At 41.6% G+C, this 18345-nt stretch overlaps 1 protein-coding gene across 2 annotated transcripts in view; it reads left to right on the plus strand.

Moving 5' to 3' along the window:
* Window positions 1-18345, plus strand: part of Sarnp (SAP domain containing ribonucleoprotein) — a 60485-nt gene that overhangs the window by 15910 nt on the left and 26230 nt on the right. Inside the window, exons 4-9 of one of the 2 annotated variants that reach the window (XM_032909274.1) lie at window positions 249-316; window positions 7273-7324; window positions 9246-9319; window positions 9769-9797; window positions 11461-11486; window positions 13341-13409. In XM_032909274.1, coding sequence (XP_032765165.1) covers window positions 249-316; window positions 7273-7324; window positions 9246-9319; window positions 9769-9797; window positions 11461-11486; window positions 13341-13409 — 318 coding nt within the window. The remainder of the gene's footprint in view (window positions 1-248; window positions 317-7272; window positions 7325-9245; window positions 9320-9768; window positions 9798-11460; window positions 11487-13340; window positions 13410-18345) is intronic. The other variant, XM_032909281.1, reaches the window with a different exon arrangement.

Consider the following 18345-nt stretch of genomic DNA (forward strand, 5'->3'; position numbering starts at 1 on the left):
TATGCACTCCTGAGCCATCTCTCCAGAGCCCCTCATGGTTATTTCTTTTCTCTTTTGGTTTTTTGAGACAGAGTTTCTCTGTGTAGGTCTGGCTGTCCTGGGACTTGCTTTTTATACCAGGCTGGGCTGGCCTCAGGCTGAGATCTACCTGTCTTTGCCTCATGAGTGCTGGGATTAAAGCCATCACCACCTGGCTCTTAATGGATATTCTTGATTCATGCTAACCATGTTGTTTCATTTGGTTTTAGGAAGAAGAACCAAAGCCTGTAGAACTGCCTGTTAAAGAGGAAGAACCTCCTGAAAAAGTTGTTGATATGTAATTATAACTTTTAATAATAATTTTTTTTAATAATCTGTGGGTTTTTTTGTTTTTGTTTTTTTTTTTTTTTACCCCGAGAGACAGGATTTCTCTGTGTAGCTCTAGCTGTCCTGGAATTTGCTTTGTATACCAGGCTGGCTTCAAACTCACCAAGATTAACCTGCCTCTTCCTCCCAAGGGTTGGGACTAAAGGCATGTGCCACTACACCCAGCCCTTTTTAATAATCTGAATAAGAGCAGATCTAATTTTTAGTGTGCTAATGTGCATGTATGTGGAAAGTGATGTAAGGTGGCTTTCTTATTCATTCTCCATCTTAGTTTTTTTGTTTGCTTCTTTGTGTTGTGTCCCATGTCCCATCTTCCCTTTTGTCCCCCAAGTCAGGGTCTGACTATGTTGCTTTGGCTTTACTGGAACTTGCTCTGTAGACCAGGCTGGCTTCAAACTCTGATCCTTTGCCTCTAATTCCCAAGTGGTGGGATTAAAAGTGTGCCCTCAATCCACCAACTTTTTGAGACAAGGTCTCTGACTGCCATAGAGTTCACATTGAGTAGAATAACTGGCCATCGAGCCCCAGGGGTCATCCTGTCTCTACCTTCTTATGCTGAGGTCTTAGGCACCTGCTGCACACCTGTCTTCCACAGTAAGATTGGGGCTTGAACTCAGCTCTCCAGGTTCCTATGGCAAGCATTTACCATGGGAATCCTTAGTATCCCAGATAGTGCTTAATCACTGTGGTTTCAAGTTTCATCCCTTTTGCTCGTTACACATTCCCACTGACCTTTTCATTTCTGATAAGGTCAGGTGTTTTTAGAAAGGTCTCAGCAGTTAAGAGCACTGGCTGCTCTTCCAGAGGTCCTGAGTTCAATTCCCAGCAACCACATTGTAGCTCGCAACCATCTGTAATGAGATCTGATGCCCTCTTCTGGTGTGTCTGAAGACAGCCACAGTGTATTTATATATAATAAATAAATTAATTTTTTAAAAAAGTATGTTTTCAGTGAGGAAAATAAATTTTCTTCCAAATTATGTGTTAGGTAATTAGAACCAAGTTAACTTCAATATAGGCACCATTCAGTTCTCCTAGCCTTTGTTCTTTTGTGAGCCACTCTAATAATATTCAGTTAGAATCTATGAGTCCCTGTACATTGTAAATTTCTATAAACTTTTTTTTTTTTTCCCCTTTTTCTTTTTTTCGGAGCTGGGACCGAACCCAGGGCCTTGCGCTTCCTAGGCAAGCGCTCTACCACTGAGCTAAATCCCCAACCCCTTCTATAAACTTTTTTAATACTAGCCTCTGCCTCCAGAGCACTGGGACTAAAGGCATGTTCCCCATGCCCAGCCCTGTAAACCCTTCCTCCTAGTTACCATAATGGGTAGTGTAGGCCAAACAGTGTTGATAGTTACTTAACCTGTGATGGTCAGAGCAGGCGAGGTGAGATTGTAATGCACGATTCAGATGGATGTTTGCTACTGACTAACCAGGCACGGTGTTTCCAGGCATGAAACAGATAAGAAGCCTACTGCATTTCTGTTCGATGTGTACAAACACAAAAGTTCTCAAGTGAATAAAAGAAGGGTTACATTGGATTGTGGCAGAGGCAGTCTGTCTTAGGGTTTTACTGCTGTGAAGAGGCACCATGACCAAGGCAACTCTCATGAAGGCGAAAGTCGGGACTGGCTCACAGTCCAGAGGTTCAGCCAATGATCTCGTGGTGGAAAGCATGGCAGCGTGCAGGCAGGAGGGGCTGAGAGCCCTACATCTGCATCTGAAGTCTGCAAGCAGAATGCTGACTCCAGGCAGCCAGGACTACGGTATTAAAGCCACACCCACAGTGGCACACCTGTCCCAACAAGACTACACTTATATGCCAACCTAACACAAGCCATCACACAGTCTCAGCCAAGTGAGTCAGTTTCCAGACATGAGCCAGGTTGTAGACCTAGAACCACTTGAATGCAGGGGTGGCCAGGTTCCCCTGAGGAGAAGGACCTTCATAAGACACCTACAAGTTTTGCTGTTAGCCTTTCTCCAATTCTTCCCCAGAGGGACCTATGACCTTTCACAAGTACAAGAGTAACTGTACCCTGGGGGAAAGGAAACAGGCTTTCGGGGGTCTTTTGGTTACTGGTTCAGAATTGATGCTGATTCTGGGAGATCCCAAGAAATGTTGTGGCCCTCCAGTTAAAAGTAGGGGCTTATGGAGGCCAGGTGGAGTTTGGGCTGATGTCTGACTCACAGTAGTTCAGTCACAGTAGTTGAGTAGTTATGCAGTGGTTATTTACAAGTTGGAAGAACTCTCGCATTGACTCCCTAACCTGTGGGGTGAGGGCTATTATGGTGGAAAGCCTTTAGAGTTGCCTCTGCCAGGGAGAATAGTGAATCAGGCTCAGTATTGCATCCCTCGAGGAACTGCAGAAGTTAGTGCCACCATCAAGGACTTGAAAGATGCAGGCATGATGGTTTCCATCACATCTCCCTTTAACTCTCCTATCTGGTCATTGCAGAAGACAGATGGGTCGTGGAGAATGACAGTTGACTATTGAAAACTAACTCAGGTAGTAACTGATTGCAGCTGCTGGACCTGATGTAGTGTTCTTACTTAAGCAAATTAACATTTTCTGGTTTGTGGTATACAGCTATTGATTTACCAAATGCCTTTTCCTCAGTGCCTGTCTATAAGGACCACCAGAAGCAATTTGCTTTCAGTTTGCAAGGCCAGCAGTATACTGTTACAGTTTTGCCTCAAGGATATATTAACTGTCCTGCCCTGTGTCATTACTTAGTAAGAAGGGATCTTGATCGTCTGCTCATCTACAAAATATCACACTGGCGTACTACAATGACAACGGTATGCTTAGCATACCAAAAGAGCAGGGGGTAGCTACTACTTTGAACTCAGCGATAACACATCTGTGTATCAGAGGATGGGAAATCCAACCAGAATTCAAGTACCTTCTACCTCAGTGAAATTCTTAGGAGTGCAGTGGTGTGAGGCATGCAGAGATATTCCGTGTGAAAGAAGCACAGTGTTTAGTGGGCCTGTTTGGATTCTGGAGATAGCACATTGCTCCTTAGATATGTTCCTCCAGCTCATATACCAAGTGATGTGGGAAAGCTGCTAGCTTTGTGTGGGGCCTGGAACAGGAGAAGGCTCTATGACGGGTCCAGGCTGCTGCACCTCTTAGACCAGATGCTCCAGCAGACCCAATGGCAAATAGGGGTGCTGTTTGGAGCCTTTGACAGGCCCCTTTAGGTGAATCACAGAAGAGACCTTTGGGATTTTGAAGCAAGGCTCTACCATCTTCAGACAACTATTCTCCTTTTGAAAACCAGCACTTAACCTGCTGTTGGGCCTTAGTGGAAACTGAAGGTTTGAGGATGGGCCACCACATGATAAAATGAGCTGGGCGTTACTGGACCCATGAAGTCAAATTAGGACATGCTCAGCAGCAATCTATTATCAAATGGATGTGTACACACTATCAGGCCCAGCAGTTCCTGTAGACACAAAGGAAGTTATGTGAAGAACTTGCCTAAAGTCTATGGTTCTCACTCCTGTTAGGGGTTGGGGAGACGGAGACAGGGCCTGGTGTAGTGGTTCTTCCTGGTTGACTTGACTCTATCTGAAATGAACCACAATCTAGAATTGGAGGGCACACACAGATCTTAAGGCTGGAAGACAAAAGTTTCTGACCTGAATTTTGGCATGGAGATCTTGAGGCATAGTGGCCATGAAAAGTTTAGGTCCAGGCATGGTAGTACGTGACTTTAATCCCAGGAGACTGAGGCAAGGAGATCTGAGTTCAAGGTCAGCCTGAGACACAAGTTCCAGATCCAGGCGCGGTGGTTCACACCTTTGATCTGGGCCACACCTTCTGCTGGAGACTTACATAAGGACATTGGAAGAAGGAAGACTCACTTCCACTGCTTGCAGTTACTTGTGGCACATTTGTTGGAACCTCCTTCTACAGGAGAGTAGCTTAAACAACCAGCCTTGTGGGACTGAGCAACTGCACGATTCTTGAACTTCCATTCACAGCTGACCATTGTTGGGTTAGGTGGACTGTAGACTGTAAGTCATCACAATAAACTCCCTCAATATAGACATTCCATACGTTCTGTATCTCTAGAGAACCCTGACTGATACACCTGGATTGAGGATTTGGAACCTCAAAGTCCTCTTTTCCTCCAACAAGGCATACCTCCTAATAATGCCACTCCCTTATGACCAAACATGAGCCTATGGGGGACTTTCAACAAGGCCACACCTCCTAACTGTCAGGTACTGCCCCTTGGAGCCCTTGTAGGACCTGTAGGGCTGTTACTAGTCAAACCACAGCTACTTTCTGGAGCGTTTTTTTTTGTTTGTTTGTTTTAATTTTTTCCTCCTCCACTTTTATCCTAAGATTAAACTGAGGGCCTCATGTATACTAAGTATACAGTCTATACTCTTCAGCCTGCAATATAGACTTATATATAGTACCTAGAGAAGATGATTTAGTGAAATTGTTTTTACAAAATCAGCAAATGAATGTAGTGATAATTAACTTGTTTGGGTTAAAAATAGTTTTTTTGAAAATGGATCATATTAGAATATGTAAAGTGTAAATCTCTTCAGATAGCTTTAATCCTATTAATGGATTTTGAAAGAAGGACATTAAAAATTGGATGCTATTGTAATTTTGCTTTGCAGAGAAGTAGTTATGGTTTTAGGTGAAACTATATGGAAAGATTTTGAGTCTCTATTTAAGGAAATATTTTTGTATGTGACTGGATAGGAGAGAAACTAGTCAATGAAGAGTGGAGATTTCCCATGAATCCTATGAGGATGTGACTCATATGTATTGCTTGGGTTTAACATGTCTAAGGGAATTAATTGGTATATGATATGAAGAGTTCCCTCTCTGGTTCCCTTTTTACTCTGAGGTTTACTGCAATGGTTGCTTTTCAAACCGTGACATGGCGGGCGAGGTTGTGATTTAGTTGGTAGAGTGCCTGGTGTGTACAGAGTTTGGGTTAAGTCCTGAGTGAGACTACATGTAGTGCTGCGTGTTCACAGTCCAGCACTCGCGAAGTGGGGGCAGAAGCATCAGACACCAGCGGCATTCTCAGCCAAGTGAAAACATGGACATCACAGAAAAGACTGGCTCGAGCTTCCCCTGTGCCACAAGGATTAGGATTTAAAAGGCATGTGCCACCATACTTAGCTTTTGCCCCTGTCTTAGAAAAAAGAAGTCACAGTTTATTTATTTACTTTTTTTTTTTTTCAGAGCTGAGGACTGAACTCAGGGCCTTGCACTTGCTAGGCAAGTGCTCTACCACTGAGCTAAATCCCCAACCCCAGTTTATGTTTTACTTGAAGTCTACTTTCATTAAAAAAACAGTTCTACTGGGCCTGGTGGATCAGGCCTGTTTTGTTTTGTTTTGTTTTGTCAAGGATTCTCTGTGAGATAGCTGTGGCTGGCCTTGCCTCTGCCTCCTAAGTACTGGTATTTGTTTTTTGAGGCAGGGTCTCTGTAGCCCTGGCTCTCCTGGAATTTGGTATAGCCTTGAACTCACAGATATCCTCTTGTCTCTGTCTCAAATACAGGACCTAAAGGTGTGTGTGTGTTACCATGTCTGACTGTTCCCATACTTTTAATCCCAACACTTAGGAAGCAGAGGTAGGCAGAGTTCAAGGCCATCCTGGTCTATACTAGAAATTACAGGCCAGCCAGGGTTACAAGGTGACACCCTGCATTAAAAAGGTAGGAGAGGTAGGGGAGTGTGTAGTAGTGCATGCCTGTAATCTCAGCACTAGATAGAGAGAGATAGGCAAGAGGGTGAGGAGTTTGAAGATAGCTTTGGCTGAGTGAGAGAGGTCATGGTTCATCAGACTACAGCAACAGAAAACAAGGGAGGGTTAGCAAACAGTCGGAACATTCCAGGGCTGATTTGAATCTCTTGTATATACAAAAGGAAATCTCTTTACATCATTTTAGGCCTGAAGTTATGTGTAAATACACTCCTATTTCTAGTTTTAAGGATTTTTTCCCCCTGAGCCAAGACATATTGTAGGACTTCATTATGGACAGCAGGGGGCATTCGTGCTTGCCTGTTAGTCTAAGGACTTACAACGAAAAGATGGAGGAGAGAGTCAGGTTGTGTTCCAGAATTGCTTCCTCTGAAAATGTCATTAAACCATTACTACCTTTCAGGGCATCAAATGGGAAAAGTGTTTGGGATATTGGAACAAAAGCTGCCCATGTCTCTAAATAAGGGACCTTAATGAGACTGGTTATGACCCACAGTTTTATGGGAGTTGTTTGTTGGAGAGTTAATGCCCTTCCATTTATCCTGGGGACTTCCGAACTTCGTCTCCTGCCCCTGGGGTCCCCCTCTTTTGTTTTCTCTTAAGCCTTTTGACCAGTAACTTACCATGTTTTCCTAATTCAGCCCCCACCTCCTTAGCCTTTCTTCTTCCCACTTCCTGTGGCATTTTTATTTGTTCTGCTTGGGCGGTTTCAGCTAGAGCTAAAATCCCACGGGAGCAATAGGGACTTAGAAAGGAAGGAAAACAGGACTGATGCAGCACTAGTTAAATATTGTGATGAAAATTGAGAACTATTTAATAGAAGGTTAGATATATAGTTCTTAGTTCAAAAGTAATTGTGAAGTGCCTAAAAGCAAATGAAATGACTTACCGTGTGTGTCCCTTCAGCCCAGTGTGTTTAGCCTGACTTCTTTGCTGATTGTGTCTCAAACCTTAGTTAAAACAGTTTTATTTTAATTTTTCTTCTCAGTTGATGACAGTTCATGGAACCAGAGTTCTTATGGACTTCCTGTTTCTTTGGAATAAGGGGTGGTAGACACATGTGGGGCAGAGGACATAACTCAGGTGAATTCTTGCACATTTCTAATGTTTTGGATTACGATAGCGGTTTTCTGACCTTTAAAAATCTGTCTTTTTAGGGCATCAGAAAAGAAGGTGGTAAAAATTACATCTGGAATACCTCAAACTGAGGTAAGTATTCTTTTTATAATTTTTATTGAGGTAGGAATGTGGATGCATAAATACCATGGTAGACGGATGGACAGAGGACAGTTTTTCATAGTGGATTCTTGCCCTGCTCTTTTGAGGTAGAGGTTGCTCCCTTAAAAACATTTTTTTAAATTACATTTTATCTATTGGTGTGGGGGAGGGGGAGAGGGAGAGAGGAGGGGAGGGGGGAGACCGCACGAGCGCAAGCGCGCACTTGTGTAAGTCAGAGGACAACTTGGGGGAATTGGTTCTCTTCTAGCATGTCCTGTGGGTTCCAGAGATAAACTTAGGTTGTCCGGCCTGGCATTGAACATTACTCACTGAACCATCTTGCTGGACTTAGTTGGGTCCTTGTTTGTGCTGCTATCATGTCTGCTTCAGGCTGTCTGGCCCCTGCGCTTCCAGCAGGTAACCACCTCTCATCTTGTAACAGGAACGCTTGGCCTGTAGATGTGCACTAGCACATTTGGCTTCTACATGGGTCTGGGACCTTCTAGCTCAGGTTATCACACTTGCACAGTCTGCACTTTCAACCACCGAGTCCCCGTTTTTATTTTTATTTTTTCTTCTTTAGAATAGCATCTTACTATGTAACTTAGGCTGGCTTGAAACAAAATCTTTCTACTTCAGTCTCCCGGGTGTTAGGATTCTAGGTATGTGTCACCATGCCTGGTTGTTTCTGTTTTTAACCTTTTCTTCTGTCTTCATCACTATTTAATTTTTTTGGTTTAGGGCTGTTAAGTTGGCACTGTAGGTAAAGGTCCCTGTGGCTAAAGCTTGAGCTTGATCCATGCAAATAATTTATTCATAGACAAGATTACTAGGGGAGTTGGGGGAATAGTAACGATTGAGGTTTCTTTCTCCATCAACTCAGGAGAGTTGTCATCTGTTACATGTAGCACTGTAGTCTTACTAAGTTTATAGGTGTAGGAGTAGGGTTTGAGAGGATCGTGTGCACTCTGGAAGTGCAATGGTAGATGTCCCTCTAATTTGTTAGTTGGTAGCTGTTGAGTGCAATGTCTTTGGATTCTTATCTTAAGATGTTTGAAACATTTCATTTGAGATCTTGTGTTTAGTTTTTTGTATTTTCACAATAGAGGGTTTTGTTGTTGCTGTTGTTTTGAGACAGGGTCTCTCTCTGTAGCCCAGGCTCTCCTAGAACTTAGTATGTAGACCAGGCTGGCCTCAAACTCAGAAATCCACCAGCCTCTGCCTCTTGAGTGCTGGGAGTGTGCCTCCATTCCTGGCTTATAGTTGAGATTTATTCACTTCTTTTAGAATTCAGAGAAGAAGTATTTTTTGTTGTTGTTGGTGGTGATGGTTGTGTTTTTAACTGTTAGATTATCTGTACTGGAACCAATATGCTTTTTTGATCTCTGTGTGTGCATTCTCTTCTCCCCTCTCCTCTCCTCTCCTCTGCTCTCCTCTCCTCCCCTCCCCCTCTACTCTCCTCTCCTCTCCTTTCCTCTCCTCTCTTCCCCCTCTCTCCCCCTCCCCTCCACCTCTCCCTTTCCTTCCCCTCTCCCTCCCTACTCTCCCTTTCTCCCTCTCTCCTTCCACCCCCCTCCCTACCCCCCCACCCCGTTATCTTTTTTCAAACAAAATATAACTGTATTTTGGGGTTTGTATAGATTATGGATTTTATTTTATTTCTTTTTGTTTTTGAGAATGTGAATGCAATAAATGTGTGGTGTGTGTGTGTGTGTGTGTGTGTGTGTGTGTGTGTGTGTGTGTGTGTGTGTGTGTTTTGGAAACAATTGCTGTGTTAAGCTTTAGAATGGATACTACCTGATGTGGTCTGAGATTGTCAGTGTTTTCAGTTAGACTTTAAGAAATGACCCTAACCAACTTTTTTAAAAACAAATTACAGTTTTCTCTTCATTCTTCATTTATTACCACTTAGAGAATGCAGAAGAGGGCTGAACGTTTCAATGTGCCTGTAAGCTTGGAGAGTAAGAAGGCTGCTCGGGCAGCGAGGTGAGTGCTTCTCCCTGTTTGGATCCAAGGTGGAGGGAGAGGGTATAACAGTGTAGGGGTTAGAGTCTTGTTTCTAGTTATAATTGTTGTTTTAAGTAGAAGTGTTTCCATTGAACTTAATGAACAGTCTGGTCCATACTCAGAACATTTCATTTCTGCTGATTTGGATGTAGTAGCTAGACACTGGGTTTTGTTGTCATTGGTCAGGGTTTTTATGGTAGGTAACAGTCAGGAACTGACAGCTGCTCCTGAGTCTGAGGATTTCCTTTAGTGGACTCCTGGACTGCTGGTGAGAAGGAGAGTAAACTCTTTCATGGGGTTGTTAGAATTAGCTAATGATTGCAAAGTTTGAGATCACAGGAAAGAAGTGTGATGCACCCTTGACACGGACACAGACAACTAGGGGTGTGAACAGCTCCTAAGATTTAGCTTGTTTTTTCTTCTTACAGGTTTGGAATTTCTTCAGTTCCAACAAAAGGTGAGAATACAGAGGCTCTTCTGAGAAAGTTTACTTTGTCTTTTTTCTGACTATAGATTTCATTCCTGCAAGTTAAGGTTGCTTTGTTAGCTCTGGAAGCCCTTAAGGAGGCTGTAGCATTTGTACCCTTAAGACCCCATGAGTAATGAAGAGAGTGTTCTGAAGTTAGGAGAGAGCAGGCCTCACCATTTGTTTTTCTTTTCTAGGACTTCTGAGAAATTTTTACTACTTGTTCACTTATTTTTGTGTCTTACTAGCATAAAATTATTGTGTACTTTTTTAGTGCTCTGAGCAAACCTAGTGTTAAAGTGAAGGAGACTATATTTAACTTCACAATTTTATTTTTAAGAAGTTACCAAGAAGTAACCTCTGATACACTTAAAGACTTAGCCATGAAGCTTATGTTAGCATCATATATACTGATCAATAAATTGGAAAAACCATGTATCCAATGCAGTATGATTTAGTTAAGTGTAACTGTAGTATAGTGGACGATGTAGAATGTTAATGGTATTTTAAGAGCTGAGAAGATGGCTCCGTGGGTAAAGTACTTGAAAAGAACTCACATTGAGAAAACAAAAAAGCAGGCTATGGTAGGTAATGCGTGCTTATAATCCTAGTAGTTGGCAGGCAGAGGCCAGTCAGGTACCTGAGCCTTCTGGCTGGTCATCCTCAATAATTGGTGAGAGGCCGTCTCTTAGTAGAACAGAACAGAGTACACAGATGCGGGTAACCATACCTGAGGTTTTCCTCTGGGTTCCACATGGACACACAAAATAATAGGACATTTTTTTTTTCTTTTTTCTTTTTTTTTTTTTTTTTTTTTGGAGCTGGGGACCGAACCCAGGGCCTTGTTCTTGTTAGGTAAGCGCTCTACCACTGAGCTAAATCCCCAACCCCAATAATAGGACATTTTAAGGTAGAGGATAGCAGGGTATTCCTGCACTTGGGAGACTAAGGCAAGAGAATTGCCCTTTGAAATCCAGCCTCAGCGATATAGTAGAAAACTATCTTAAAACAAGAGCCAGGACGATGGTGGTGCACACCTCTAATCCCAGCACTTGGGAGGCAGAGGCAGGTGGATATCTATGAGCTCAAGGCAGCCTGGTCTACAGAGTGAGTTCCAGGACAGCCAGGGCTACACAGAGAAACCCTGTCTTGAGGAAGAAAAAAAGGACCTAGTGGCTGGATCTGTACCTTAGTTTGTAGTGTGCTTGCCTAGCATGCAAGAGAAGTGGATAAAGGATTTGGGGTTCCAGGCTCTCATCCTGCACTGCATACATGCTGTACTAGTTACTTCTTTGTTGATGTGATGCAACACATGATGGAAGGCAGCTTGAGGCAGGAGGAGTTTATTTTGGCTGCAGAGGGGCAAGAGCCCACAGTGTTGGAGCAGAGGTCGGACACCAGGCACCAGGCATGTGGAGCAAGAGCTTTATCTGCTGAGCCTTCTCACAGGCCCAATGTCTAAGTCTGTGGAAGTAACTTATATATTCTGTTTGTACGTATTGTTCTTTTTTGAATCAGTTAATTTAATTTTTGAGACAGAGTCTCATGTGTGTCTAAAGGGTTTTTATCCTGTGTATTATGTTTAATTTGATTTGAAGATTTAATCTTTGTGAAATTTTAAAAATGTTAAGTAACTTAATTTTTATTTCCTTAGGTTTATCATCTGACACCAAGCCAATGGTATGAAATCTTTTTTAATCTTTTAAAAGGCCAGATTTTTTTTAAAATAGTTTTTAACCTTTATTTTATGTGACTGTGTATTCTGCCTGCATGTGTGTCTGTTGGGTGCATGTTGGGTTCCCTGAGTTCTGAGTTACAGACAGTTGTGAGCTGCTGTGTGGGTGCTGGAATTGAATCCAGGTCTTCTGAAGAGCAGCCGATGCTTTTAAGCCCTGTGCCATCTCTCCAGCCCCACAAAGCTAGATCTTAATTCTCTACAGTTTTGAAGATTGAGTCTCTGTCAGATTAGAGGGGACTTGAGGTCAAGAGTTTGGTAACTTTGCAGTATAGTTTGCCCTGAATTCTAAGTGTTTGAAGTGGGGAAGTAAGTGCCACATACTAAAGTTCCTATAGATAATCTTCCCTACCAGCCATTACTTTGAAAGGATAAATAGATTTTCGTTAGCTAAAGGCTAGCCCTTTGTTTTATGACCCTGAAGTTTTAGGCCTTATTTAGTAGCTTTTAGTCTAATTCTTTTTTAAAAAAAATTTTTTTCATTTTGTTTTGTTTTTTAAAAACAGGGTTTCTCTGTATAGCCCTGGCTATCCAGGAACTTGCTCTGTAGACCAGGCTTCCCTCATCTGCCTGCTTTTCCTTCTGCTTCTGCCTCTCTGCCTCTCTACCTTTGCCTTGAGTACTGGGATTAAAAGTGTGTGCCCACCACTGCCTAGCTTCTCATTCTTAATCCTAGCACTTGGGAGACAGAGGCAGGTAAATCTCTATGCAGTTTGAGGTCAGCCTGTGAATTCTAAGCAAGCTAAGGCTACATGGTCAGGGGTCACAAAAAAACAAAACAAAACAATATATGTATATGTGTTATACACATATATTTGAGAGAAAAGAATGAAGAATTAGAGTAGTGTTTTCTGGGCCATTGTGATTAGTCAGTGAATTTTCAAAACAGTGTTGTGATAAAATAGATTCAACTCTCAACTCATGCCACAGTCAAAATTGTAACTGAAATTGAAATGTTTTATTATTATTTAATATGTTAGAAATGATTGTACCAAGGCTTCTAAGAAAAGAGGAAAGAATTGTGTCAAGTAGTATCATTTGTTTTATAAAGTTGAGAAGTTTACCTTTCCTTAAAGATACATCATTTATCAGAGTTTAGTGTGATGTGCTTGTAATCCCAGCATTCAGGAAGCTGAGGCGGGAGGATTATTATAAGTTTGAGACTCTGCTGGGATATATAGTGATTTGAAGGCTATCTTGGGCTTCATAGAAGAAGAGCCTGTCTCAGAAAACTAAAACCAGTCTACTTTTAGAGATTCTTTGGTGTGAATTAATGAGTTTGGACTGTGAATAGTGGACTTACTTAGAGTGGTGATGATTTTTTTTAAGATTTATTTATTTATTATATATAAGTACACTGTAGCTGTCTTCAGACACAGCAGAAGAGGACATCAGATCCCATTACAGATGGTTGTGAGCCACCATGTGGTTGCTGGGATTTGAACTCAGGACCTCTGGAAGAGCAGTCAGTGCTCTTAACCACTGAGCCACCTCTCCAGCCCGGATGATGATGGTTTTTATATCTGGTGTTTTTTGAGCACTGTTTAGCCTACTTTGGTCTTAAGCTCTTCCAGGCTCTTGCTGCCCTTGATGAGTAGGGTGAGAGAGCTGAGTCCTTCACCGTCTATTTCAGAAGAGGCTTTTTAATTATCACTGGGAAAGATTTCTGTCACTTGGTTACTGAGTTTGGCACGTGGTATGTTTGATTCCAGGAAGGCAAATTTGAACTCAGTTTTGAACTATAGTGTCTGCCTTGGTTTTGTTTTCGTTTTTTTTTTAATGTGTCCCTATTTTTGTAGGTTAACCTGGATAAACTAAAGGAAAGAGCACAGAGATTTGGTTTGAATGTCTCTTCCATCTCTAGAAAGGTAATATATGTCACCTGTAATTTCTGTTTTTAGACTATTAGAACAGCATAGGAATTTTGAAACAACTCTTGGGCAGTCATTTTGTGAAGCTGGCTTTTTAGCACTTTTTTTTTTATATCATTTGAATATCATTGCCCACTGTTGATTACATCAGATGAATTATTTAACAAAATAATTTTGTTCAATAGATTATTTTCATACCTTTTATCCAGACTACTAAAACAGCCTACTTCTCTTCCATATACTGTTGAATATAGTTTAATCCAGTGCTTGGGAGGCAGGCAGGTCTCTGTAGGGAGACCCTGTCTTTGAAACAATGCTGTGGCCTATAGTGCTGTTACAGCCTGCTCTAACTATCCTGGTACAGGTGTAATGGGAATAAAAGAAAACATGTACCTAGAACAGCATTGGGAGTTCATATAGGAATGCTTATGACCCCCTGCGCTACCCCTGGCCCTTTTTTAAAAAATTTTTATTTATTTTTTTCCATCTTTATTAACTTGAGTATTTCTTATTTACATTTCAATTGTTATTCCCCTTCCCGGTTTCACAGCCAACATCCCCCTAGCCCTCCCCTCCACATATTCCATTGTGTAGATGTACCACATTTTCTGTATCCATTCCTCTGTTGAAGGGCGTCTGGGTTCTTTCCAGCTTCTGGTTATTATAAATAAGGCTGCTATGAACATAGTAGAGCATGTGTCTTTGTTATACGTTGGGGCATATTTTGGGTATATGTCCCCCCGGCCCTTTTTAAAATCCCAGTCTGCTTATCTCTTCATACCATAGATGACACATTAACAGTCTGAAGGAACTTTGTTTTCAGTCCTTGGCTGACTTCATGGGTGCACATACATTTCAGTTTTTAGCTCTGTAACTGTGTCATACACGTTAGGTATTACACAGGAATTTAAAGGGCTCTGTTTTCCCTCTTATACTCCCATCTGTAGGATATCTTCCCTCTTTCTCTTTGCTTAGTGAGAGTCATGTCTAGTCCTGTCTCTACTTCAGTTCTCAGTGAATAGACTGCTATTGGTTTAGGATGAGGGAGGTGACACCAGAGGGTGGCACTGGCATTTAGACAATATTTATACAAAAGGTTTCTCATTGAAGCCCCATGGTCATGATAAGCTAACAAACCACTCCTCAATAAAATAAACCCACATAAATAGATAAGGCCTGGCTAACTTATGTCTTACTACTCACTGTCTTGTTTGTTTGTTTGTTTGTTTGTTTGTTTGTTTTTCTTTCTTTTTTTTCGGAGCTGGGGACTGAACCCAGGGCCTTGCGCTTGCTAGGCAAGCGCTCTACCACTGAGCTAAATCCCCAACCCCCTCACTGTCTTGTTTTTCAGTCTGTGTGTGACTGATCATTTCTTCTTCTGTCAGTTTTCCTTGGCTCCAAAAGACGTGTTTGCATAAGTCCTATTGGTAGGTGGGACTTGGTGATAGCAAAAAAAGCAGCAGTTGGATAGGAATGAAGACAATCAGTTCAATTGATTATTTACGGTCAAAGGACATGGATTTTGCTAAAAACTAAATCTGAAAAAGTAACCAACCAGGCCTGGATTAGGTCTGTATATTAACTGGTCTGTCTACCTTTAGTAGTTTTGCTTTATTACACATTGACACACTTGGGAAAGTAAAGCTTAATATTTTTAGAAGTTGTACAAAATGCATGTTGATTAAAAAGATGAAAAGCACGTCTAAGAACACTGGAGTATTTGTTTTTCTTCCTTCTCAGGAATACATGGGGCAAGCGTTAATGATTTTTGTGGAGGGGAAAGAAGCATCTGTAGCCTTACTAATTTTAGTTTATCTTTCTTTTCTCTTCTGGAATATTACCAGATTTTCCTACATTTGGAGCTTTTCCTGTGATCAACTCTCCTACTAAGTAATCCTTAATCCTTTTCTAGATTTTTTATTCTAGGCGTTGGTGGGTGGTAGTGAGGCTAGTGACCGAGTACAGTCCTGCCTTGTATGTGCTTTTCAAGCACTCTATGATGGGGTTGACTGTACAACTCTACCCTAACCCTAGATATATTCCTAGGTATTTTCATAAACACACACATACACACCACACCACATGCACACTTGTACACATGTACATGTGTACATGTACACACCCCACATGCTCATTATTGGCCAGTGGTGAGAAGTGTAATAGTCTTGATTTTGAGAGGATTGTCCCTTGAGACACTAAAGAAGAGTCAGTTTCACTGTGTGTTGTCTCACCCTCTGACACAGGTGGTTACTTTGTGTGACTCTGTCTTTTCTACTAACTGCCCTGTTCCCAGATAAGGACTTTGAGACTTACTTATTTATGAATAGATGCCTAGGCCATAGCTTGGGCTTGTTACCTGATTAACTTGTAACTTATATAACCTGTTTATTGTATTTTATGTGTGCCACATGGCTGATCACCTCTCCTCACAGTCTGGATGGTGTATCTCCCATGGAGACTTCTCCAGATTCCCAACCTCTTATTTCCTACCTTTTGCTAATTAGGCCATAAGCTTTTTATTGACAGATGATGCGTCCACACGATACGTAAGAGATTGTCTCTACAGTTTTGAGGATATGAGGTAGGAGGGTCAGGAGCTCCTGGTGATCACTGCATAGCAAGTCCAAGACTAGAATGGGCTACATAATATACTGTCTCAAAATTAGAGAGGCAATGCAGAATCCTCTATCTGTTTTTCCTTATTTTTCTCCACCTGTTTAAGGTTAAAAATAAAACAAAAACCTATTCTTTTTACTGGCCTAGTAGAACAAACTTTGAGGGAGGGCAAGGAGCTGATGAAAGAAAGAGAGATAGATAGTAGAGGGGACATTCTCTGACCTCTGTTTATCCATTCATCTGGTCCTTCTGTAGGGTGGGGAACTGAACTAAGCTGAACTTGTCCTTTATCTGTAACAGATAAATCTTCTCTTCCTTCCATTATTCCCCTCCCCCAACATTTTCTATTTCTTATGTACTTCCAGTGATGTCATTATATGTGCCATTCAATTTTAATTGAACCATTTGGGTATAGGAATTTGGAAGAAGGGGGCAGAATGGATTTTTTTTTTCTTAAAAAGATAATCTTAACTTGAACTAAATTGTAATGGTTTTTCTTTGCTTTGTTTGTCATGCTTTCCCACTCCGCCCTAAGATTAAACATACTTTAAAAAAAAAAATTAGGTTTTTTGAGTCAAGGTTTTCTATATCCCTGTCTATTCTAGAACTTGCTCTGTAGGCCAGGCTGGCTTTGAACTCATTCCCCCCTTCGCTGCCTCCCAAAGTGCTGGGATTAAAGACACTCACCACCACTCCTGGCTGATAAGACACACTTAACTTGGCCATGATTTAGGGGGGAGATTGTTTAGGGGTAGACTGTAGCTTAATTGGTGGAATGCTGGATCACTCAGCTGCATTCCCACCACTTTGTAAACTGGGTGTGGTGGGGCATTCCAACAGTAACTCTTAAGAGGTAGAAATGGAGGGTCTGAGGTTCAGGGTCATCGCCAGCCACATTGTGAGGCCAGTTTGGACCCATGAGACCCAGTCTCAAAGAGACCAGGACGGTTTGATTTTAAAATTTGGGGAAGCAAAGTGAAATTTTGGATGCTGTATCATTAATATTAATAATTATGGCTGGTAGATTGCTCTGTTTATCAGGGATTTTTTTTTTTAATTATTTTGTGAACACACTGTCGCTCTCTTCAGACACACCAGAAGAGGGCATCAGATCCCATTATAGATGGCTGTGGCAACCACCATGTGGTTGCTGGGAATTGAACTCAGGACCTCTGGAAGAGCAATCAGTGCTCTTAACTGCTGAGCCATCTTGCCAGCCCTGGAAAATTTTGATAGAACATTTTTAAGAACTATATGGTTGAAACCACTAAGGTCTTCATATGTTTTGACTTATGTTTCATTTCATTCACACACGCTATAATTTAAGTGCTATAAGACTCTGTGTAAAAGGAAATAATGGTGTGTTTGGTTTGGGGCATGTGGCTATATTGTGTGTGTTACTGAGGTGTGTGTGTGTGTGTGTGTGTGTGTGTGGTTTAATTTTGTTGGCAGTATAGGGCATTGAACTCTCAGCAAGCACTCTACTATGGAACTATAGCTACAATTCTGATGGGGTTTTTGGTATGAAATTTTGCTGTCAAAGATTCCTGATCTATGAATTGTAGAAGCTTAGAAAAGTTTAAGGTCCAGGGACTAAGCCACTACCTAAAGACTATACATGGACTGACCCTGGACTCTGACCTCATAGGTAGCAATGAATATCCTAGTAAGAGCACCAGTGGAAGGGAAGCCCTGGGTCCTGCTAAGACTGAACCCCAGTGAACTAGACTGTCGGGGGAGGGTCAAAGATCTCCTGACAATGGGGGAGGGGGGGAGGGAACACCCATAAGGAAGGGGGGGGGGAGGGAGATGTTTGCCCGAAACCGAAAGGGAATAACACTTGAAATGTATATAAAGAAATATTTGCAAGTTAATAAAAAAAAAAAAAAAAAAAAAAAAAGGGGGTTGGGGGTTTAGCGCAGGGGGAAAGCACTTGCCTAGACAAGCCCAAGGCCCTGGGTTCAACCCCAGCACTAAAAAAAAAAAAAAGAAAAAAAAAAAAAAAAGAGGGAAAAAAAAGAAAAGTTTAAGGTGTTAACACTCAAGAAGCTAATATTACTGATCATTGTATTGGTAAGGAGTGTAGTAGTTTATACACATGGGTACCATTCAAATACAATTGATTAATAACTGACAGCTTCCTCTAAAAGCAGGGTCTCACTGTGTAGACCTGACGAGCCTACAACTAGATATGTACACCTAGTTAGCTTTGAACTCAAAGAAGACACTGTCAGATTTCAGATTCCCTAGAACAGGAGGTTATGGATGGTTTTGAACTATCATGTAAGTGTTGGGAATCAAATGCAAGTCCTTTTCT

This window comes from Rattus rattus, chromosome 1 (genome assembly GCF_011064425.1).
Source record: "Rattus rattus isolate New Zealand chromosome 1, Rrattus_CSIRO_v1, whole genome shotgun sequence".
NCBI lineage: Eukaryota > Metazoa > Chordata > Mammalia > Rodentia > Muridae > Rattus > Rattus rattus.